Raw genomic sequence first — 25740 nt, 5'->3', positions numbered from 1 at the left:
AATTTTTCGTATTTTTTGCATATAGACGATATTTTTGTGTATTTGTTTACCTCGCTGTTTTATGATTTATAAAACGATAAACTGTTGTTTTTATTTATTACAAAATTACAAGAGTGACCTTATCGTGCAAAGGCATGTGTGGTACAAAGAATCTGTTAATTCATAATTAACAAATACTCGTTTATGTGTGTATGCATATCACGTGAATCGAAACATCATAATCATAATGTAAAACAAAAACTATACTTTTCTGACCTTTCCTTAAGCACTTACTTACTAATTTTTTATTTATTTAATAATATTTTACCTTAATTTGTTACAACTCGTATGTACACGAAAATTTTATTTCTATTTTTTATTTTGTCTGTTTAGTTTATGACCATCCCATTGTGAAAAAATATTTATACAATAATTATACAATTTCCATTAATCTACTTTCTATTGAATCATTAAAAATTTTGAATGACTCTAAAGTCTAAGTAGATTTTATATACGTAAGGTACATTTATAGGTATAAATTAATGATATCATAAACAGATGGATACTCCTTATTGTTCTCAGAGATTATAATAATAAACTTATAATAAACACATTACAAGAAAAGATCGCATTGAGAAAATAATAGGTGGGTCATTGGATCAATATTTTACTTCAAAATATATCTACATGTCGTATACAGAGATGCAATCAAAATTATTTTCGTTTTTTATGGAAATGTACATGTAGTGAAAAATGTCATTTTTCTCTCTTAGAAAGATATGTTGAAACATGACAAAAAAACTTATGCCATATTTATAGGAATCTCAATACTTTCAACTCATATCACTTTAGGAACGATGTCTAGTGTCACTAGTAAAGAACATTCGTAAAAGTATACTAATGACTTCGGTTCCACCTTGTATATACTGGATATGGTAATTACACTGCTGTAGACATTACTATTTTGCAGGTGCTCACCATGCGAGGCCTGCAGCAAGGGCGTCCAGCAGTACATGCCGGCGGTGTTGGGGTCGGCGCCGGCGCGTAGCAGCGCCGCGCAGGAGCCGGCGTCGCCGGCGCGCGCCGCCCACGTGAGCGCCGACGTCGCGTACTTGTCGCACGAGTTGGCGCGTGCGCCCGCCGCCAGCAACCGCTGCACCACGCCGCTGTGCCGCCGGCCCGCCGCCCATACTAGCGAACTAAACAATTCCAATTTAATTATTTGCGTTTAAACAGCGGGAAGGATTACAATAACATTGCCTTGTGAACTTATGTTTGGCAGCTATTTATTTGCCTTATAGTAATGTAGACATGTAAGTAAGTTAAAAATTAAAATAAATTTAATTTGATATAGTTATAATCATAAAAATAAATGTCTCATAAATTAATCATTAAATTAATTAATAATAGTCAAATTGCCACTAATTATATTAGTATTATTTGAATTTTAATAGAGAGTTGTACTTAAAATGTTTCCATAACAAAATACTAAAAGTCAGTTTTATAAGTTAAATATATAATTGTTCAAATACATTATTATTCCAGTGACCCGTCCCGGCATTGCACGGATACATAGGTAGTAATAACAATTTTTTTTTTCGAAAATAAAATACAGTCAATATTACTTTTACTATATCCTTTAAAACCAAAAATCTAATCTTTCTTTTTATAATATTATAACAACTCTATGATACTAAACAAAATAAGCTTAATATGTATAAAATAATTTATTGTATTTAGAGATCAGTTAGTTAAAAATATTTTCCTTTTTTAGACGCTTAAAAGCATCAATTAAATCGCGTTGGCAACAAACTAGCATTATTCTTCTCAGCGGAACATGGAAGAAAAAATCCCTTCGACGTGTTTGAGTATAATTAGAAGGCACTCCAAAGGATATCGACGCTAGGATTTTCAAATTTATTCCCTGTACACACTTAAAATATACTTAATTGAAAGCTAACTTGTGTCTCACTTCAAGTGAATTTATAATATATTCAGTAAATATATATATATATATATATATATATATATATAACATTTTACTTAAGAAACATTACTTTTTTCATTAAATGATACATATTTAAATAATAAATATTTGCGTCAAAAGATTTCCTAGCAAGATGCTGACGCATGTACATAGTTAAATATATATAATTTAAGACTTGTCATACTCAACATTACGAGTATGAGATTACATTTTTTATTTGATAGGATATAGAGTCACACTGATATAACAAGCAATAATTTAAACATAATGTTCGACAAAGTTAACTTTGAATAAAATTTTGTGGTCACATAAAATATGATGTACTTAACTAAGTTCCTAGAACATAATACATCTGTCAAATATGTAATCTATGTCACTGTAATGTTATGTATATTTGAAAATATACCTTATAGTATCTAATATCACATATTTCTTATTAGTTGGTTTGTTGAAGTCCGATTTTTTTTTATATTTTATAAGTAGGTATATTAATTAACGTAACGCATTCCTTGAAAACTGGCGTTAGTATTCATAAATAAGTCCTAAAAAAATTCTTAAAAAAAAGTACCAACGGCACAAGACAGCATAAGATATATACGCACCTATTATTATGTAATGCTGTTGATACAAATTGTTCTTATTTTGAATTTTTTTACTAATATAAAATTTGGTAGAAAAAAATAAAGTTATTTTTACAAAAATTTTTTTTTAGTAATAACGTTATAAGTAAAGATCCTTTTAATAAATCAATATGCCAGTTTTAAGAAATGAGTTACTATATATTTCTTGTAAAAAAACATTCTAGTAAATACACTATTCGTGTATTTTACTAAGGCTTTGTGTCTATTTTATGGACTTAATGTACACTGATTCATCATTCTATTAATTCCTAATAAAAAAGTCTACGCAGAGAACAAAGATTTCCAATCAAATCAGAAAAAAAAACAACATACATGGCCGTTTACAAATTGCGCTCAAACGATCTACGGCGTATTGCTTGTAAGTACTAAAAATTATAAATAGAAACGAAAGACGCGAGTCTATATAGATAATGAAATCTCTATATAGACAAGACAATTGTAAGAATCTTAAATATGTACTTCTTTTTTTTTATTTATTCATTAAATACATAATATGAGTTATGTATATACAATACACATAATACGTACTTGATATTATAATTTCCATGTGCATGTACATCAGCTCCTTTCTCTAAAAGTAAAGCTACTACATCTTCATGACCTTTATACGACGCCCACATCAGAGGAGTCCATCCGCCCTGTTGAACAAATATACAAATTAGATAAAAAAAAGAATATATAACGCCATCAACATACATTTAATATAAACGTACGACTTTATTGGAATTTGGAAATTTATACTACCGGAAGAGGTTGAAAAGTTTTGTTGAAAAATTAATTGAATGTTTCAATATTTTTTCGTTACATATAAAATACTAGCTATATCGCACAGCTCTGTCTGGGCGAATTAATATATAAAGTATTCTATGCGTTAAGACATAACCTGTTCCAAAATTCATTCAAATGCGTTCAATAGTTTTTGCGTGAAAGAGTAACAAATATCCATCCATCGATCCTTATAAACCTTTTGCAATTTATAATATAAAACAATATGGGACTAATACAGGACCTGTCGATTGCAAAAAGAATGATCAAAATCGGTTTAAGATAAGTAAAGATATCGCGTATTATATCATGAATAGTCATAGGAATCGTTTAAGAACAAGCAATTAAGATTGCATTTATTACACCTATGTCTACGGTGATAATTTTGAATGTAAGATTCAGAAATACTGATATGTATCATATGGGCATTTTATTTACGCCTACTCATTATTCGGTAATGCCAGACAGAAATGAATGCGATCACAAACGCGCGAGACAGTGACCCCGAGGAATTCTAACCAATGTTATGTTGTATTTTTGATACTTGAATTTATTCCAGAAACTCATTTCAGTGTATAGAAACTTAACAATCCGTAATTATATATACAAACTGAGAGACTGAACAGAGAAAAAAAAAGATACAACGAAACGATTACTCTCCAAATTTATGATATTTGCAACCTAATGATACAGTGAACACTCTATAGGTATAAGCAACTCATTTAAACCAATTTCAATAAAAAAAAAAACTTATTGGAAAAAGTTCCTTATAGGGAAAAAAGGAATATAAAAATACTTACAGTCTGGAAAATATTTTTACTTATTTCTTTTACTAACTACTAAAGGCTGCTTATATAGAGTGTTCACTGTATTATAATTTTTTATATCATATCTATCTCATATATATCATATCTAATTAAACTAAGCTCGATTATGATGTAGATCAATGAAGAAGGAAAATATACTGCGCCGACTTCAAATAAAGGAACAATGGCAACATGATGCTGATTCATTGTACCATCTTTATAGAAATAAACTTTATTATTAACCGCAACAAATACAGAACAAAGCAATACACAATAAATATGATAGTTTAAGGTAGGAAACATTTAATTATTTATCGTCTAATTTAATGTAATAATAATATTAATTTTATATTTTCAATATTTTGATATATTTTCGCTGTTTTGGTATTTAAAATGAGTTTGATATGAAATAGTAAATAACGAATTATAATGTTCTTGGCTATATATTACGCGTTACGATAGACGACACATTTCAAAACGAATGGGATACTAAATATATTCCTTCAAGGTTTCTGAAATTCTATTATATTTTGTTTTGATTGCCCTAGACACCGGCGCGGTGCGGACGTCTTCGAAAAATAACTACGTAATTACGCAATTCATGACCTAATTATGTTTAATGTAAGCTGATATACGAGTGTAAATTCCAGTTAGTTACCGCCAATCCTAGTAAAATATTATAAAAAAAATTATTTGGTAAAATTAGTTCTACTTTTTATTTGATAAGAAATTCTAATGTACACATAATTGAGTAGTACACGACGTTATTCTATTTTTATATTGACCTTATCTTTCTATTTGCTCACTGAACTTGTTTATATAAGACGTTTTGTATCAGAAGGGATACGTGTCGCTTACATTATAAATATGAGTCGCGAGGACATTTGAACTTTTGAACATTATGAATTAATGTTCGTACATGGATTTGCATGAAATTAATAGGTACATGGATAAAATTATTCATAAATAAAAATAGGGTGTTAATTGAAGTCTCTATCTCGACAATTGATCTGATTTACGTACTTTACGCGCCCAAATAGATGTTTATATATATGCATATGTAATAAATATATATATTTATAAATATATATTTGGTATATATTTCTATACCAAATATTAATTATAAAAATAACAAGTAAGAAACTAGATAGACAACATGGAACAGTATAATTCAACACAATACGAAAGGACTACATGAAAATGCATGAGATATAAAAATTTACAAGTTGCAAATAATACGACTGCAAGAATAACGGATTATAAAGCAAAAATATATTAAGATGTTGTTCAATAATAGAAAAAGGCTTGAAGGATGATGTTGGTGATTTAAATAAATATATTCCTACTAATATTATAAATGTGAAAGTAAGTTTTTAGCTCTTAGCATTTTAAAGGCTCAAATAAAATTCAAGAAATTTGAGAAGTACGTACTATTTGAGATAGAGAAAGGTAACTACATTTTATCTCAGTTAGTCAATATACAAAATATACAAGAACATATATGGGTAAAGACTAAAAATAAAATACTTTAATAGTGCTATATTTCAAAAAGTCAAACAATCTTTACGAATTTTTAAAACATATAAAAGAAACTGTATAAACCTCTAACATGAAAACAGGAATGCGACATGTCCATAATACTATTTTCTAAAGATAATCACAATACTATTAAAGAAAAAAATGTTCCATAATTGCTATAACACTTCCATTTTAACCAGATAAAAGAATGTGTCATTTAGGATGTCCCGTCACATCTTGGCAGTGATCCATCTTACAGTATAAATATACTAAATTTTGTGTACAGTCCAGAATACATTTTGGTTATTGCTCTAATATGAATATTTAGGTCAGACAAGTGCATTTGCATTTTCTTCTGACCGATTGTTTCCAATTCCAATACAAACATTGTAACATATTAGTACTGATATGTAGAACTAGGATCACTAAAGGAGAGTGAATTATTAGGAAATGAATCATCTATTCACAGACAAATTACATGCAGACTTTATAAATTAAAAGCGGTTTGTATCTATAACCAAAAGTACCCAAAAAAGTATATAGTATAAAATAGTCCATATCAGATACAGAAAATGTAAATAAATATGATTTTATAGCAATAAAAGCAAATTAGTCTCATTGTTGTATATTAAAATTATTAAATTAATTGGGCAAGAAAAATACGTCAGATAAGGACGTAAAAGTGATTATTCAATGCGGTATTTATGATCAATTAATACGTTGAAGAATAAACTGCTTGTATATAAATAGCAGAAGGCACATCGAACCTGTACATAAGGCTTGACATACACTGAATTCCACGTGCATTAAGGCTTGCGCAAACGACTGAGATTTTGTTAGACAAAATTTTCTTTTGTCTATATGCACAACTCGCGTGCATAGTTGAATGCTATTTCATATGTTTAATTTAACCAGACTAAAATGTATCAATGCTATTGCATTGATTCTATGAAAATATAGTGCCGGAGAAGGATATTGAGAAGACCGAAAGAAGAATGAAAACTAATTCCATACTATAACGCATACTACTCACTTTGGGGCAAATAGATCGTAGACTTAGAGGGCGTGCCGCTACGAGATCGCCTGATACTATTACGGGCACAGCTGATTGTAGTATCAACAACGAGGCTGTGTATGTTCCGCAGGGTCGTGCTACATGGACACGAATTGTTAATGACAGTGATCCTCATACATGAGAGATTGAGCAAGAAGAAAATAATGTCGTCATAAACAAACTCGGACAGAAGAAACAAGCAACAAAACATGTTGTCCGTGGATAAAAAGCCCTCAACTGCACAACGTACTTAATAAATACCTTATTTATTATAATACACCTAATTATAATATATGAAGATTAAAAATAGATGTACTGAACATAAACAGAACAAAAATATCCTTCAAAACATTCTTACAGACGCTGCGCATCATGCCAATATAATTGTCAAACAAGAAAATAACAAAAATTTTGTTTGGACAAATAACGTATCTTACAATTGTATATATTAAAGCGAAATACTATTTAAAGTCAATGCTTAAAGACGAAATTTGTTGTGGTGTAGGTACTGGGCATCCACAACGAAAGAGTATTTAGAAATATAGAAACTGGACAAAATGCATTTGGGTTTTATACTTCTGAAAAAAGGAGGATATCTTACTGCCTAATGTAGGCGTACTTTATATGTTATGTGACATCTTTGCCAATTCTGAATTGAATATATTAAAATCTTTTTGTCTTTCAATAAATCTATATTAATATAATAAAGCGGAAGAGTTTATTATTTGAAATCGTTAATCTGTGGAAGTACCAGTCGGAAAGGAAAAAAATATTTTTGCATTTGATTGCTCATTTCTTTAGTAATGTATAAGGTTACAAAACTAATAAATTATTAAAGGCCATTAAATATAGCGATATGACCACGAGTGGGGCCATGGGTACTAGCAAGTATATAGTTAAGCTAATCTACTCGTAGAAATCACCGATAGTAATTTGTCTCAGCATTTAGTCTTTATGTTTACAAATATTGTGTGTGAAAATATAGTTCGTCCTGCCAATCAAGACTGTTTAAGAAAGTCTGAAGGTAGCTTAAATTACACAGACCTTTAGAATAGACTCATGTGATTCTAAAATTCTTGCCCGTTGACCTACACTTTGGAGTTTCATTAGCCCATTTAGCAGCTGTTTAAATGTTGATAATAACTATATTAATTGCTTACACAGTCTCTGGAGTCGACGAGTACGCCAGCATCAAACAGTTCCTTTACGACGCTGAGGTGACCGCCACGGGCCGCGAACGCCAGCGATGTCCAGCCATCTGTATCGCTGGCGCATGGGTCCGCGCCCGCAGCCAGCAGTGCCCGAACAGCCGCCACGCGGCCGTTTTCACTAGCGCACATAAGTGCCGTCGTTCCATTCTGTATCAAAGTCAAATGTCTAAGAATAATTTTCATAATACTCATATAAGTACATAATAGTTTAAACATTCCCAAATAAAATGCTAAGCGTGAAAAATAGTTCAAATTTACATGCCATCATGTGGTTACATTAAAGTATAGTAAGTTTCAAATAAAGGATTATTCTTATAATTTTACAACACTTTAGTCAGTACACTAGTTTTTCTTTTTTCAACAAAAGCGCAGGAGATTACCATTCCATTTTCCTTTTATAAAATAGGACTAAATATGCTTAAGACATTGATATCAAAATCGGTTTAATAAACATACTTTTCAAGTATGACATTTGAATTTCGAAAACACGCAATTGATGATAGGAAGTATTATAATTAACTTTCACTATAACAATATAATTTATTGTTACTGAGTTTATCATGTAGGCTTGATTAAGTCATTAGTAAGTCTATACTTAGTTGTTTTCTAGTAAAATTATACTACGAGTATAAATTGTAACACTGAGATAATATGATAAGATTATGTGTATACATATTTATTATATAATGTATGACAAGTTATTATTATTATAGTTTTGAATTTGCTTATATTTCCATTTGAAATATGAATATTACAGAATAATCATTTGCTTTTGTTCTGTGACTAGATTAGGGTATAGATATGAAAAGCACTCAACAAAGCAGAATACACTGTATTGTTTATTTATTTATTTATTTTACAACACAGGGGGAAAAGAGCATGCGGCTCACCTGATGGTAAGTGACTAAGTTTATACATTCTTGTAAACTTTAGTGTTTTTTTTAATAGGTGCAACGAGCATGCAGCTATATCAAGTAAGATAGTAAGTGACTACCTCTACCCGTGAGGTTTCCAGGGGGAACCAAGTGTAGGTTGACGTAATAGGGTATATTGTTTGCAATGGAAGTAAATAATTAGACCCCACTACTAAAAATATCTTTCCCTCGGATTTTTGTGTTATGCCTCTATAGTCTGTAATTTCACTGTCATATCTCACTCTTAATACCAGAATACCGAGAGGAAAGGGATTGTTAGTAATGGAGACTAAGAATTCCATTGTCATATACTCACCTTCATGGTTATTCCTGATAAATTCATCATGATGGGCTTACTGGCCTGTTTTCATTCTCATCAATCATCCTTCACTGGTGCTCCGTTAGCATATCCCGTTAGCGCAGGCGGGGTTACCAAACCATTTTCACCCATAAAAAAATACCAGAATACCCTTTACACCTTTTATACTTTATACCATAGCCATGTAAGCACAACTGCTTAACGGCGGAAACACCAATAATTAATGATTTCTTAAAGAATACCAATCTCTATTACCTCGTCTTTGTCATCAACGTTGACATTCTTGTTGGTATCAAGGTACTGCTGCAGTTCAGCGGTGGTGTCGCTGTTTACCAGCTGCGAGAGCGTCTTGAAGCACGCCAACGATACCATCGACTCGCTGCGATGAAGGCTCTGCGCGATACATTTATTTAAATTTTAAACAATATCGTTGATATTACATTCTATTTATGTGTCAGAAATAGGGGGCATTTCTATTGGGACCGATTCAAGAATTACATTTTCTACAAAAAAAAAAAAAAAGAAACAAAAATAGTAACTTAAATTGTTGGCCCTTCACATGAAAAATATTTGAATTCAGAATGCGGAGTAATGTCTCTTCAAGTGGAGTTTGTTTTATAACAGGATTTTGGATTACAAAGCATAATTGTCATGAAACGAATATGGGACTAGTCCCATGCCCCATATTCGTAACTATAACGATTATCTATATATCAAATTCGATTCACTATTAGGGACTATATCGCTACAAATAATGAAGACGAATTGAGAACGTCCTCTTTCTGAGTTTAAGTTATTTAATATCAACATTTTTAGAATACTAATGCATGTCAAAATATAATATTTCAACTATATTTAACTCGCGTAAAATTTGAATGATCCATAAAAATAATGATAGAATACAAAATGACTGTCACATTGTTCAAAATGTTAAACATTTAAATAAACATTGGTAATACAGTCACATAGACGTTACAATACTTATTTTGGAATAAAGTAACAATTAAACATAATAGTTGGACAGATTTAACTTAGGCAGGTAATGTGAGTAAAATTACAGACAAAATAACAATAAAAATAAATGTTCAGTATTATTAGACACACATTAGTTTTCAAAGTATACGGAGATGAAAATTATTATTTTGAACGTTCAGTTTAAGTCTTAGTTACATTATTACGAACATACAAACATGTATAGGTATAGGTAACATTAACATATGAACTTGTTAAATCTAATGGGATGACAACAGAATGGGAAAAACAGTAGTTACCGAACATAGACTATATAGACATAAATAAAAATATTTAATATTGGATCAACAAATTAATAATATATATAAAACATAGATGAAGACAAAAACCAGTAATGCAATCAAGATCCAAGGGATCACACTCCAAAGCAAGATGCAAGGAGATTTTTATTAATTATCTCTTAAATGTCTATACACTAAACATATATACCAATTATTTATGTATGTAGTAAAGAAACAACCAGATAGATCGATAAACAAATGCAATAAAAGACAACTAAATGTGGACTTTTTAATTTTCAGAGATTTTATGTAACTATTTTAATACTAACGGAATACTCTGTTATAGACTTAAGTGTTTTATGATACGTAAAAAGTCATCTCAATTATTCATAATGGTAGAATACAATTATACTAATGATATATGTATACTGATATTGCATTAATACTTATCTGTAATGCATGGCCACTTACACATAACAGTAATAACGGAGAAAAAAGAGTAAAAAAGACATGCGTTAGAGTAATTGATAGTACTATTGGAAAGTAATACGGTTCATGTCTAAATACCTACTCACGTAAACACGCTATGAAGAAAAATATAATGGGTTATTTATAATACTATCAAATAAAGCATCCACGAAAACTCTGGCATAGAAACGTAACAGTTGTGTAGCAAGCAGTTACAAAATCACACACAAATATTAAACAGAAAATTAAAATATTAGCACATTGTATATTTTATGATATTATTCGTAGTGATCTCACCGATAAATTGATTTTACGTAGATAGTGAGGAAGTGCCATTATATCAAAAATATTAAAAATAAATACTTTTAAAGATATCAAATCTCAAATTCGCGATTAAAAAAACGTATTCAAATGTATTAGTTGAATCTTAAGCCGATAAACAATTTATAAAATTATCTTCAACATAAATTTTAAAAAAATTCCAATAAATATACGACATAAAAAAAATAAAAGCACAGAATATAATAGAAAATATACATTAATATAAAGACTATATTTTATTTGGAATAAAAATAAATTTTAATATATTTTGATATTTTTATGAGAACTGGAAATAATTTCGATGCTCACGCACATCACTAGGGTATAAGCTCCAACGTAGCATATTGATAGCTAAGGAAATTTTATTAACAGGAAAACACACAATATTAAATTAAGGTAATATTATAATTAATTCTGTAATAATGGTACAAATCCGGTCAGATCAATGCACAATGTTATACCGACTAGCTCGGCGAGTTTCGCGATATATAAAGAACATATTCATAGTGATAACGTCTGATATCACAAGGTAGCTCAATAATTACACAAGAAAATGTTTGGATACCTATAAAATATAACGTAAACACTAATATCTATGTAATGATAACGTAGACAGTTATTATCGTACGTACATAATTGTTGTGGAGATAGAATTTTCATTGCAACTAGCCGACTATCGATTATTATAATAAATTTAGTATCCTTCTTTGTATTTTCAGTTAGTTCCCCGCATTAAAAATTTGGTACAATTATTTGTGATATATGTTTTTCTTGATTTAAAAGTAAACAAAAATTTTACTGTTATTCATATTTACAATACTTTATCTTGTATTTTCCGTTTATATTATACTAATTATAAGGTGACTAATTTAACGGTAATTAATATTATGAACATTTAATTCATTTATATGATTTAACTACATAGGATATACTGAAGGAATCACTACTGTATATATATGTAACGTTTGTTAATGATAAAATTCTATTTTATCTTGTTATTAGTCATAAATCGATTTCAGGAAACACTAACTGTAATCTAATTATAAAAAATATTGTTCCCAAACATGTATGTTGGGTTATTCGATAAATTACGATGTTATAAGGAAAACACACACACCATAACACATCAGCTGAGATGATACAACTGTTTTCTTCATCAAATAAGTAGCATTTTTCGATTAAATTCCAGACCATGCACTTTTTTCATTTCATTGCATCATAATTTTAAGCATGCCGTTAGTATCATTGTACAGTCCAAGTTATTTCGTAAAAACAGTAACGCATTCACACTTGCAATCATCCTTGCGCAGACCGTGTTTGAATGTCGGCGGAGAGCGAAACCATGGAACGCTGCGAATCCATGGCTGATGCGGCGTTGTTCCCCAGGCGGCGCCGTTACCGTGAAACGTGGCACATTGAAGTGTGTTCCTGCGGACATGGGGCCCATGTGTTCACCACTGCCAATAGACAGGTGCAAGAAGGACGGTCTTCGGCGCTTATGGTGGTGTAATGATGGAGGGGCCAGCATCGACCCTGCGATACTGTTACTTTTCACTCGTGGTGGCGGTATCTCCTCATTTGGTGTGTTCAGCTCCGATTTTTCCGATGTAGAGACGCTACGTTCAGAGTCTGACGACGGTGGGGACTCCTGAACAACCTCGAGCGGAGCTCCCTCGAACGCAATGGAGGGCGGTCTCGATACATTTCTCGGCCTATGAATATTTGCAATAAGGCTTCGTATGTGTACATATTCGTTGTCTTTATTACTTGAGTCCGGAAGATGCGGCGGACGGGACATAATGCTACGATTTCGCACATAATAAGAGTGCGCACACCACGGCGTCCACTGACAGATTTGTGAACGTTGTGACTAAGCCGCGCTACGAGTGAAACGACGCTGTACGCTGGGCGGATACTATTTAGAGCGCGCTGTGATGTAAGGCGGGCGGAGGGCGTTTACTATGAATGAACGTTTCCGACGAATACGTACAAGAGAGTATGTGCTGCAAGTATGCAGCGAGAGCCGTTTGAGGATCGCGGAGGCGCTGCGGTGCACGACTCGCTCTGGAGGCAGCATCTTGCACGGTGTCCGGTTAAATTGTGACGACGACGACTCACAGTTCGAGAGCTTCTCGACTCAGCGGGTGCTCTCCCCGCCGCCGTCAAAGTCCCATTAAACATTTCTTTCATGGCGTATAAACATTATCTGATCTAAACTTGATTTTTAATTACCGATATATCGAAAAGTAATTTTATTTAAATTTTAATTAGATAGATACTCTTTATTGGTTCCTCCAAAAGAATTCAGTAGTAAACTTATTATTTACATTTTTTATTATAAAAAATTAAGAGAAATGTCCACACTGAGGAAACAATAGGTGGCCTTATCGCTAAAGCCAGTCAGCCAGTTCCAGGCAACCTTTGGATTGAGAGTAAATAGTTTGATAGGAGGCACGATGAGAATTCTGTCATTTTTAAAAACATATGTAGATGTAATACTTACAATAGTGTAAATGTATAAAATTATTTTCTATTATATATACATATAATTACCTCCATACATACATAAAACACAAATTTATAAAATTGTTAAGTATGTAAAGAAACAACTATACTAACCAGATAAACAAATTACGAAAATGCCAACTTGCTTAAATGAAAGTTCTTAACTTTTGTTTTAAAACTTGGCAGATATTGTATATTTCGTATAGAAACTGGTTAATTAATTAATTTGTTAAGATGAGATAAAACGAGTTTCTTTATTATATGTACATTTGTATACATATAAAATTTTCATGTTTCGTTATTAACGGCGAGACAGTGAAATTAGTCAGAGTTACCCATGTGAATAAAAATTCAATAATTAAATAAAAACTAGAGCTGTTGTTCCGGACTTCGTCCGTGCAAACTTGTTGTTTTTGTTCCCGTGGGAATTTTGTAAAAGTCCTACTTACTAAACATTTACGTCTTATAATGAAATTTCATGCAATGTAATGCAATGCTTTGCCTGTAAGTCAGTATTTGATTTTTATTTAGTACTTATTTGTATAGATTTGTTAATAAATTTTTCCATCAATTTATACGCACACTCGTTGATTTAATATAACATCTTGGTACATCTATAAGGAAAAATACTAAAATTGTATGTATAAAGGTTGTTGTGAGTCAATGCAAATGCTCCCATACTCGTAATGTTTATAACCGGTCTTACAATCTATCATTGCAAACGGCAAAAAAGTCCAGAGGTGAAGATCCGCAGTAAAAGGAAAGCAAAAAGAGTAACGGGGTTACAGGATTCCATGCAACTAAGCGTACTCAGTGTGATCGGCCAACTAGAAAACAGTGGCCACATGACGATAGGTGATATTATAATTTAAACTAATATTGTAAATACATATATATATATATATATATTTAAAGCAGATAAACTAAAATAATATTGGATTTTAAAAAATATTTCAGTTATAGAAAGCTACATTATCAGCAAATAATACGGGCTTCTATTTTGTTTTAAAAAAAGCCACGCGTAATTGTGGCGGGTCACTAGTAGTATATTATATACATTTAATAATAATAAAAAAAAAAAGAATATTACCTGCCCATAATTTCTTATAAATGATGCCGCACGTAACATTGTAAAGAACCATTAGTTTTTTTTTTCAAAAACTATAAAAAATTGAGATAAATGTAAAAGGTTCGTACTATGACTACCATTTATCTTTTTTGTAATGGTTATGTACTTCTTGAATACGCTGCTCTTATACCCGATAATGTTTTGCAAAGCTTAAGCTGTATTAATATTTGGATAAAACAATGGTTCTATAAACAAGAAATTTGCGAGATAACACCTAATATATAACCATTGCACCATAGTTTACATGGGTAAATTTTACCGTTAAGACCGAACGTAACGATTATCAAGATTTTATGGCGTATCTATTAATAACTAGTTACTAGTTTGTTCAACGGTTTAAAAAGACTTACATGGCGGTAGCAGTCTATACGTAATCATACTAATCGATCTAAACTGGGTCAAATCAGAAATTTTCAAAGAACATCATCATCCGGCGTAATCTATTAATAGGCTAGTATTTTTTTTTTTTTTTATAATAGTATATATATATATTTTTTTTTTTTTTTTTAATAATATATAATTTTTTAATATTGTAGATATATATAATAGTGGTGTTAGTTAAATAAGTTGTTTAGTAAGGGTCGACACAAGAAGTGTGTCGGCCCTCCCCCGCTTGGAATATAATTACACACTTGGAACGTTTAGGCAATCAACAGGAGGTCCCTAGGCGTGGGACGGCCGTCCGGTGGACGCGCATGCAGCGGCGCGAGGCCCCTCAAGATGGTGTCCGTTGTCGGCACGGGCGAACATTTTGCTCGCCATGTCGACAACGAACTCCTCCACCGTTGGGACCCCTAAGCCGCGGGCGATAACGTCGTTACGGACGTATCTGCCCGCTCCCGTGCACAAGCGGAGAGCGATGTTTTGCTAGCCGGCGCCTAAGCGTCGGAGAGCACAGTGCATACCAAGCGGGTGCATATCATCCGTAACGGCAACCTCTAGAAAGGCGCGCGCCGCGCGAGCCTGCGCTATGGCACGCGACACCTGCGGCACCATTCTCATCTAAACTGCTCTCCCACGCGATTTCCTTATAATGAGACTGCGGCGGACAATCAGTTTTGTCAAATTGACGGCCATGCGCCACCTAAAGTCAAAGAACAATTTATTCTGTACATATACTTAAAACTAGAGGGAGACTTTGTACAAAAGTCGTTTGCTTGGGCACCTCTGTTCCATTCGTGTTTCTACCGTGAAACAGTTGTGTTTGCATGGCTGTATTTCGGTTGGAATGGTGGCATATGGCAGTGAATTTACGGGATACAGAGGAATAACATCAGAGTTCTCAGGAATGGCAACGCATGGGGATATCATGGGTGAAACAGTGTACTCTATTATTGTTATATACTGCTATTTATGTCTATAGGCGACGATTACCACTTTTCATCAGGTGGGCTGTCAGCTTGTTTGCCATTCTAAGTTGCATAAAAAAAAACTTAAAACTATTTTTCTGATGCAAAAATATGAAAATATTTTTTTTTTACCTTTATTTTACAAATTAAAGTATTATATCAGAATAATAATTAAAACTTAAAAGTGCACAAAGTCGACTTTATCTCTAAAAGGGATTTCTTCCAGCAAACCCAATATGAGATAAGCTAACAGTTTATTCGTAGTTACGAGCATACCCGTATATATGTTTACAAATCTATTCAAATGTTATAAATAAATAGATAAAATATCTATATAACTGAAATACCGATAGGCATAAATAAATATAAATATATATATCAGTAAATTATATGTAAATAGAAAGATAGTGAAAGGTCTCACACTAAATAGATTACGTGACCGCGTCTCTGAAGGAAATTAAAAATTTTGAGATATCGAATTTGTTTTTTGGGTAAAGTTGTTAAATTTTATGAAACTAATATAACCGGGATTCGACTTTGTTCTCCCTTTACAACTAATCTTACATAAATAGCTCTCATTATAAACGAATTCAGGATTATTATATTTTAATAAAAATACCTTAAGGTAAAAGAATTCTAACAGTGAAACAGAAAATATTGAAAACAATTCTAATTAACTAATCAAAAAATATTGAGCCTCCTTTATTAACACTACATGCAAAAATAGTGTGCGTTGTTCAAAATTTCAATTTCACTCTGGAAATATCAATTTCACTGGCAGAACTCTCCTTCCATAAGGTAGTAATGATTTCCATTTAATACTGTAATTTGGAATCGCCAATAATATATTTAACTATTTAAAGTAACAAAAAAAAAAAAAAAAATAATAATAACCGAACTATGAAAATATTTAACTAAGCGGAATAAAAAATAGGTAAGAAACATTCGTCAAATCCAGTTGTCAACACGACACCTTGTTAAAGTTGGCTATGATCCATGGGAGATATTCTCATGAGCGATTTCTAACGAGGAAATGCAAACTAAATTATTGTCATAGGTATTTAGGGCCGAGCTTTCAGTAATCAATCAATTAGCTTGCTGCCAGTGGAGCATGCAGTTGATCGCTGAACGCTGTGATTGCAGCCAACACAGCCAAATTCTTAAGTTTATAAAAAAAAATATACACTAAACTAATTAATAATGGATGACAGGATAATTTTTCAGAGTGTAAGACACAGAGAACCATAAATACTGTAACAAATTCAGAATCTGCGCTTTACAGACTTTGGTATCTACCTTTGGTATATCAAGATAAAATATACACCAAACTTTAAGTAAAATATCTGCCATGAACAGACATCATCTAGTTACAGTTGTATTACATTAGTAAAATTATTTTTTGTACACTTTGACGAGGATTGAAATATTTTTAAAACATTCGGTATAAAAACAACAGTTGGCTGACCGTTTTTTGACACCTAATGCTCCATTTAAATATGTATTTCAAATTAATTACGACGCATAATCAGTATTTTCTACTAACATCACATTACAATCTGCTTCAAAAACTATTGTAAATAAACTATATGTTCAAAACATAATAAGATCATGTTGCGTACGAATGGCACCTACCTCGTTATTAACTGTTTCGTTGGCAGTATCTCTCACGAATTTGTAATATGGGAAAAGGCTGCCATAGCTCCGTGGTACTCGCAGTGACAACATGAGGGGCCGCCGCTCGGCCATCGATGTCGAGGGACCAGACCTGTCCAACCATGGCGACGACATATCTTCACAATAACTATGGCTTTAGTCCGATCACTTTTAAAACAATACATCGTATGCCATTTCCACATTTGAATTGGTTTAAACACAAACACAACTATTTTAAGGGTAACGGAAGTCAAATTAAGGTTTAATTTCAAACGGCGTACACATAGCGTAAGTAAAATGAAATAAAAATTATAAGGGTAGTTGGAAAATAATAAAATACTAATTAAGACATTTGTAAGTCATGGAACAAGTGTCACATCATCGCTCTAGCCCTGGAAATACTGCAAAGATAAGATTCGATTGAAGTAATAGAATTCAATAATAAATAAGGGGCGCTTATCAGTTATCGTCGGTCTGTTTGCTAACCGCATTAACACAAGATTAAGTTGTTCCTTGTAATATTTTATAAGAGACTTTGATTGAAAACAAAAATCACATTATAATGTACCTTCATATAATAAAATATTAATATTTAGTTTATGGTTTATAAGATTCCAAATTTAATTTTACTAATCGTCAATTTTTTGTTTATTATTAGTAATGAAGTCAATAGCGCCCTCTAGTGATATTCTGCAGAAATTCTAAAGTATATAAAACGTGTTGCGCTCGAGCATGGCATAATAGAACAAGGCAAGTTGATTTCAATATACGTGCATTGTTTCGAGATAAAATGTTAGATGGCGTTATGAGCACTAAATAAAAATTTAATATCGATAACCGATTCAATTTGTATCATGCACTTATGCATTTAAATACAATGCAACCCGAGACCAAGATAATAGCTACGTATCACGTTTTTAGAATTGTTAAGTATGAAAAACCTTTATTTATCTATTAATATAAAAATATAATACTTTTTATATTCTTAAGTTTTATAAGATTTAAAATTAGAGTAAATTATAAGAATGAATAAATTAGAAAAATATTATTACATAACTGTAAAAAAGAAAGGCTAACTTATATTTAACAATATTTTTAATGTACCGCATTAACATGGTAGCTTAGATTATATAGATAGAGCATCGAGCCTAAAAAACGGCTCAACTTTTTTGGCAGCTAATTATCACATTAGCTGACTCGGTTTTTTATCAGTTGGAAAACAATAACGATATAACAATAAAAGTTTTGTACTGATTCTAAAACGATAAGCATATCTTTAACTAGTGATCCGCCTCTCGCTTCGCATGGTGAAATAAGTAGAATATGTTTTTTTTTTTTATTTAAATATCGCTTCATTTGCCGATAACATAGCTTATTATAGATCAAATCATTTTCAAAATCGCTTAAATATATTTTTGAGTCTAATCTAAAAAATATTATATATACTATTTTTTTTTTTTCTTTTAATATCTATTATAAAAGGACATTTATCAATTTGTATATCTAAACCAAATTTAATTGCTAAATGTATTGCTAAGCACAAAACTCAAGAACGGTTTGACCAATTCGGCAAATTTTTTTATCCAAGAAGCTTTCAAGAGGAGAAAAATTAGAAAAATTGTCCGGAATAATGTGAAAACATTTCTCATTCTTCTTTTTCCCATACAAAATGTCCCTAGCTAAAACGGACTGCCATAGCAATAACTTTTTACAAAACGACGTTTGTTGGACTAGATAGTTTTCAATCTGTTTCATTATAAAACATTTTATTTTTTTATTTCAATTTAATAAAATTTCCAAATATGTATTTACACAACCAAAAGAATGATAATCTCCAAAACAATTGTGAATTGCATCATAAACTAAATATATTTAAAAAAGGAATCATCAAAGAAGTATAAACAAAAATTTTTCGAACTAATATAGTAATTCTTTTTTGGAATTGGTGCAAATTTAATTTACCTAAGTACTATAGAAATACGTATTTGTTCACCAAGATGTTTATAGTTTTGTAAAATTACGTTGCACTGCTTTTAGATAACTAAGAGGTACAGGACCACATTTTGGTATTAAATCAAACTTATCACCTTCAGCTTGATATTTATTTAGTCATTTTGAGACCATAATTCTATAAACGACCAAATTTTGTGTTGTTGGTGCTTGTCGTAATAAATTTAAATGTTCTAAAAGGCAACGTAATAAGTATTTAATATGTAGTTTGTACGAGGTATTAACGTGTTTTCGTTTTTTTTAGACAAATAAAAGTGATATAAAGGCTAAAACTGTGCGATAACCACAATATAGATAGCAATATTTGTGGAAGGTGGAAACTTATGTCGTGCAATTTTTTTCATTTTATCAAGACAAACTGTTCTGTGATTTCGTTCGAGTGAACATAATAACAGTATTCTAGATTCTAGTCCATGCCAATACTCTATACGTACGTCTAAATTCACGGAAATTGATTGAGCCTATATTTTTTTAATAGGTGAAAATGGAATGTTAACCCCGCCCGCGTTATCGGTATACACAGATGGGGCACCAGTAGAAGGTGAGAATGAATAGAAGTCAATTGGCCCACCATCATGGCGGGTGGTGGTGAATAAAACAATAATTAACCATGATGGTTTCGTGGAGATCGACCTGAGAGGGTATATAGTTACTACCAATAGAGTTATTAAACCTTATTACTAACAATCCCTTTCCCCCTGAGTCTTTAATTTAATGCCTAAATTTATTACTCAACTGTGCTCATAAAATACAAACGGCATATTGTAAATGTTATTCAAATACGGTTTCTTTGGTTAGTCAGTTGTAACAATTTCACTAATTGTTCGTTTCAATATAATACGTTTACGTGACTATAAAACGGCACATTCCCTTTTTATTGCGGAACGAATGGAACGGCGAACACTGGACGCCATAAAGACGTAGTAAACGTGTTATTAGGTGGTACAATTTTATTATTAATAACATTTCATAACACTATCAGGTTATTTCAGTCATAGTAATGATAGTAAATAGCATTTATACAATGTATTACAGAATAGAGTATATTGTTCTCAAAGTAGGATTAATACAAATCCAGGCCATCTGAGGGATGACGGCGGAAATCTCAGATAGAAGTTACTACCAGTTTAGAAAATGTTTATATGTCGATACCTATCTAGGTATCAATGTCAGACGAGAAATCCAGTTTGGATTACCATTTACGTTAAATTTATACATAGAAGCTAGGAAAGTTACTAATAAGTATAGCGACTTTCGTAACTTATACTTGTATGTAAGTTTATATCTAGAAACAAACGAGAACAATATAATACGGAGTAATATAGATTTATTTTTGTAAGTTAAGTATTTTTTAATGGATATTTAATGGAATGATACGTATTTACCTATAATCCTTATCTGGTAACCTTGTAACTTATTGCTTTACATTGCTAGGGTACCATAAAAGGGATTATAGGTGGACAGCTAGCAATAGGAGCTCTCTTCCTGATGTGATGATACAAGCAAATATCCTAAGGACCCTCTGATAGAAACAACCACTTCTTAGGATAAGAGTTACCAATACTCGTCGCCCATAGCTGGCATTATATATTAAATAAATGTCAATACGAGCATGTAAAGATACACAGCGATAACCTTTTCAATTATCTTGACCGCAGATAATAATAAGCATTATTTTCTCAACCACAGCAAAGTGTACACTTAGAAGATTGTTTAGCTAAATCCATATACTCCTATTCACGTATTTTTCCTTTTTCATTCGAACTACCTCCACAATTTTATGTAAATACTGTTTCCATCAATATTAATGTTTTATATATAAATTTTTATCGTCGCTTAACAAAAGTTTACTATGATATGTGGCATAAAAGTTCAAATTTTGTATATATAGAGTTCTCAGCCGCTTAACCCTCGTGAATACTGTCAAAGCAAATCAGAAAATCAAATAAGATATTTAAATTTGTAAGGTTGTGTCGTCAACCGATTACTAGGTCTATAGGTTACGTACAGAAAATCATTAATTATCTTATCTAAAACTGAATCCACAGTCTTTGCGGTCTATGAAAAAATATGTTTGATAAACAGATTTTCTATAGAAAACAGTTTATTTTGAAGCTAAATTTATCTACGGACATGCAATTTCACGTTCTAAATGAAAACAATTTAAGTAATATACGAACAAAACAAACGAATGTCAAACGGCTACACAACCAAGAGCCTCTATGTTACTTGTATGATAATGATAATAATGAAATAAAATTATTTATTTAAGGTACACGTGGCGGACATAACACCTAAAGGCGTTTTTTACCAGTCAATCATGGGGTAGAGATGGTTGTTGGTGATACTTTAAAGTAAAAGGAAAACTATATAAAAACACTAATATAAATTAAGATATTAATTGGAAATAACTTTACATAAATATATTATATACAAAATTTTATTTTACAGATGACCAAGCGGAAAATCTCACAAGTATATATATTTTAAAGTATTTTTTATTCTAATATTCTATTTTTAAGTAGGATTTTTATAAGTTTGTTTAAAACGGGCAATTTTTTTTTTAATTACTTGTTGACATGCTATTGTGCTGAAATGTGGGACACTGTTATAATAGTTTTTATTTTTGATATTTTTCATCGCGATAGCGCATTTAAAATAAGTATAAATAAAGCGAAAGTTTGAAATTAACTAACACTGATATAAGTTCGGGACAGTACAATATTTTGGTACGAGCTAGTTGATAATAAAGACGAAAAGTGAAGGTATTCGTAATCTATGCATGATAATTTCATTGTTTGAGCTAGTTGGATTCGTCTTGATAAATATTATAATCCTGTGTGATGCCCAGAGACTGCTGTTGAATCTTAAAGACTATAAAAGCTTGCTTTTAAAAATCGTTTTAAAGATAAATTTTTAAGAATTAATAAGGCTTGCAATAAGAATATAGTTACAAATTTATACTTTTGAATAAAGTAAATGCCACCAAAATATTATTTATTAAAACTTCACTGTATACATTACTTATTTATTACAGTAACGTAAACTGAAAACATAAATGTATTGTGAGACAATGAAATAAAATCGGTATTGTAAGTATGATGTCATAGGCGGGAATAAATGACGCATAGACAAGATACCAATATAACCTTGTACGATTCATGGTCTGACTAACTAGCAATCCCTGAAGTGGCCATTATAAAAGTAATTTATTGTAATTTTTTTTATACAACCGAATATCCATAAGTAAATGTACAAAACAAATAAAAAAATAGTACATAGGATACTTTAATATACTGATTCACGTAGGTGCATCCGAAGGATATAGATAGTATTAAATAAACGAGAACTTAATGGAAAAATTACATACTTGAATATTTTATTTCACAAAAAAAACGACACTGACATGGGAATAAATATTTTCAAAATCGTGCACTTCTCTGCTCTTAAACTTCGAGAAAAGAATCGTATGACGTGACTTTGTTTGCTCGACTTAACCGGTGTCAGTACCGTGTCCCCAGATAATTTCATCTATGTACTAATTATAAAAGTAAATCCCACTAAATAGATGTCACTAAAATGTGTTTGTAAATATCGTGACATAAGATCGTGACTCAATAATGAAGGCCAAATCACGATATTCCTTTATAAATTATTTAATTGCGAAACCTAAATACCTATTTGGTTAACTGGAAAAATCCCTTCAAAGGGTAAGGCCGTCTATGTATCTTGTCATTTTCTTTAGAGCCTGATATCTGTGTCAAATGTAAATGTACAAGAAAGCTTATATAAACAAACTTAAATACTTATTAAAAATTAGTGACCTGCACCGGCTTCACAAGGGTTTTTGAAGGTAAAATACAGTCTACGTACCTACATACTCGCTGATAATGTAGCTTTCTATAGGTGAAAGAATTTTTTAAATTAATTAAATATTATTTAAGTTTTTTATTTACAAATTTTAGGAAAGTTTTCATGTTTATAATAATAGTTAATTTCTTATGAATTCATTTTGATTTCTTTCTAACTGACCCACGAAAAAACAGCGTTTTTAACCCTGATACCGCGAGTACACCATATCCAGGGCAAACAAAATTACCAAACACGATTCAAAATTGGCGAAGATATCGTGTAACGTAACACAAATAAATACAGATGAACTGAGAACCTCCTACTTTCTGAAGTCACGTTCTAAAAAAATGTAATAAAGTACAAATATTTTAAATACTAATATTATATAGTCGACAAGTAAATCTTAATCAAAATGATAATTTTAAATATATAAGGGAAAATAAAGATCTGGAGAAATACCAGGCAAGTCCATAAATAGAACATAAATATTATAATTAAATAAATTTATTTACAAGTATTGTTATTGGTTACGGAATGTTGCTACGTGCCGAGAAGTATCGACAAGAAACTTGCTAGTTACCTTCTTTGTTATACAAAGTAATTGAGAAGGTGTGGTATTATATATTATAGAATAGGCCACCCGTTCCGTTCCCGTGGATGTTGTAAGAGGCAACTAAGGGAAATTAAATGTCTAAGGATGGATAGCAACGACCCTCTTAAAACATCATCAAGGCCTAACTGCAGTAGCTAATCCACCTGCCAGGCGTGGCAACTAAAAACCGGAATAATACTTGAAATTTTTCTGATGTTGTGGGTACCTATGGGTGACGATAAACAATACCAACAGGTAAGCCGTATGATCAATTGACCCCTATGTTATAAAAAAAAATTATGTATATATATTAAAGTCATTGCGTCCAACTTTTAAAATATTTTAGGGTGTCCGACTAGCGTGTACCTTACATAAACTATGTCGCCGTCTAATCACGTGATTTCCTTTGATTTTTCTTTACTACGTCAGAAACTAACAAATAGCGATATACATATTTAAATGCGTTTATCATTCTGATAATCACGGTATCAATTAATTATATATTTCATTTCTTTATTATTACATAAATTACTTTAATATTTTGAATATCAATATTTAAATATATAAATGTAATATTTATATAACACACACACACACACACACACACACACACACACACACATATATATATATATATATATATATATATATATACCAATTACGTGGATGAAACTTCGTATTTTTACAAATGGGTGTTTTGTAAAGTTTTATATGTAATGTTTCATTTGATTAATTTCAAAAATAAAGATAAACGCGATTTATTTTGCGCTATTTATCAAATCTAGAAAGTCGTTTTATTTTCCAATAATATTTACGTATTTACCTAGTAATTTATTAATAATAATATTAAATATATAAATTTCTTTTTATTAGAGATGTAACATATTAAATACAATTTTCGCACGATCTGTATATTTTATTAGATAAATCTATTTTAACTATGTATTTGCAGGGTGATAAAACATGTTTTTATATAAATCTATTTAATACTTTACTGATATTTGCCTGTTACTTACTAGATATCGTCGATATATACATTATATACCTCTTTACTTTCACTCCTCAAACAAATTTATACTTATAATATAGAAATAAGTACTTATTTATATTATTTATCATTATCATCATATCAGCCTTTAACTGTTCACTGCTGAACATAAGGGAGGTTTTGCCAGTAGTTGCTACGCTTGGCAGGCGGGTTGGCAACCGCAGTTAGGCTTTATTTTAAGAGGGACGCTGCTGCCTATCTCTCGTCCTCCCTCAGTCGTCACCTATGGGAAAGGAAGGGGTAACCTATTCTATGCTGGGACCACACGGCACATTCATATTATTAAATAATCATAATAGTCCAATATAGGTTTTTAGTAAAAGATTTTTTTAGAATTCAGACAATGTATGTGGATGTCGAGTCAAC

At 31.2% G+C, this 25740-nt stretch overlaps 1 protein-coding gene across 9 annotated transcripts in view; it reads right to left on the bottom strand.

The window, feature by feature from the left end:
- The window catches only part of LOC113517377 (kinase D-interacting substrate of 220 kDa B), a 62153-nt gene that overhangs the window by 29677 nt on the left and 6736 nt on the right, over nt 1-25740 (bottom strand). For 5 of the 9 annotated variants that reach the window (XM_052901403.1, XM_052901395.1, XM_052901396.1 and 2 more), the window contains 4 exons: nt 9450-9587; nt 7911-8108; nt 3136-3245; nt 958-1178 (listed from right to left, as the gene is read on the bottom strand). In XM_052901403.1, coding sequence (XP_052757363.1) covers nt 958-1178; nt 3136-3245; nt 7911-8108; nt 9450-9566 — 646 coding nt within the window. In that variant the 5' untranslated portion in view covers nt 9567-9587. Of the gene's footprint in view, nt 1-957; nt 1179-3135; nt 3246-7910; nt 8109-9449; nt 9588-11212; nt 11350-11545; nt 11714-17851; nt 18280-25740 lie in introns of those variants that run through there. The other 4 variants (XM_052901398.1, XM_052901401.1, XM_052901402.1 and 1 more) reach the window with 4 other exon arrangements.

This window comes from Galleria mellonella, unplaced genomic scaffold, assembly GCF_026898425.1.
Source record: "Galleria mellonella isolate WM207_F2 unplaced genomic scaffold, CSIRO_AGI_GalMel_v1 utg78, whole genome shotgun sequence".
In the NCBI taxonomy this organism is placed as follows: domain Eukaryota; kingdom Metazoa; phylum Arthropoda; class Insecta; order Lepidoptera; family Pyralidae; genus Galleria; species Galleria mellonella.
Note: the sequence above shows the minus strand (reverse complement) of the source record. Positions and strands in the feature narration are given on the sequence as shown.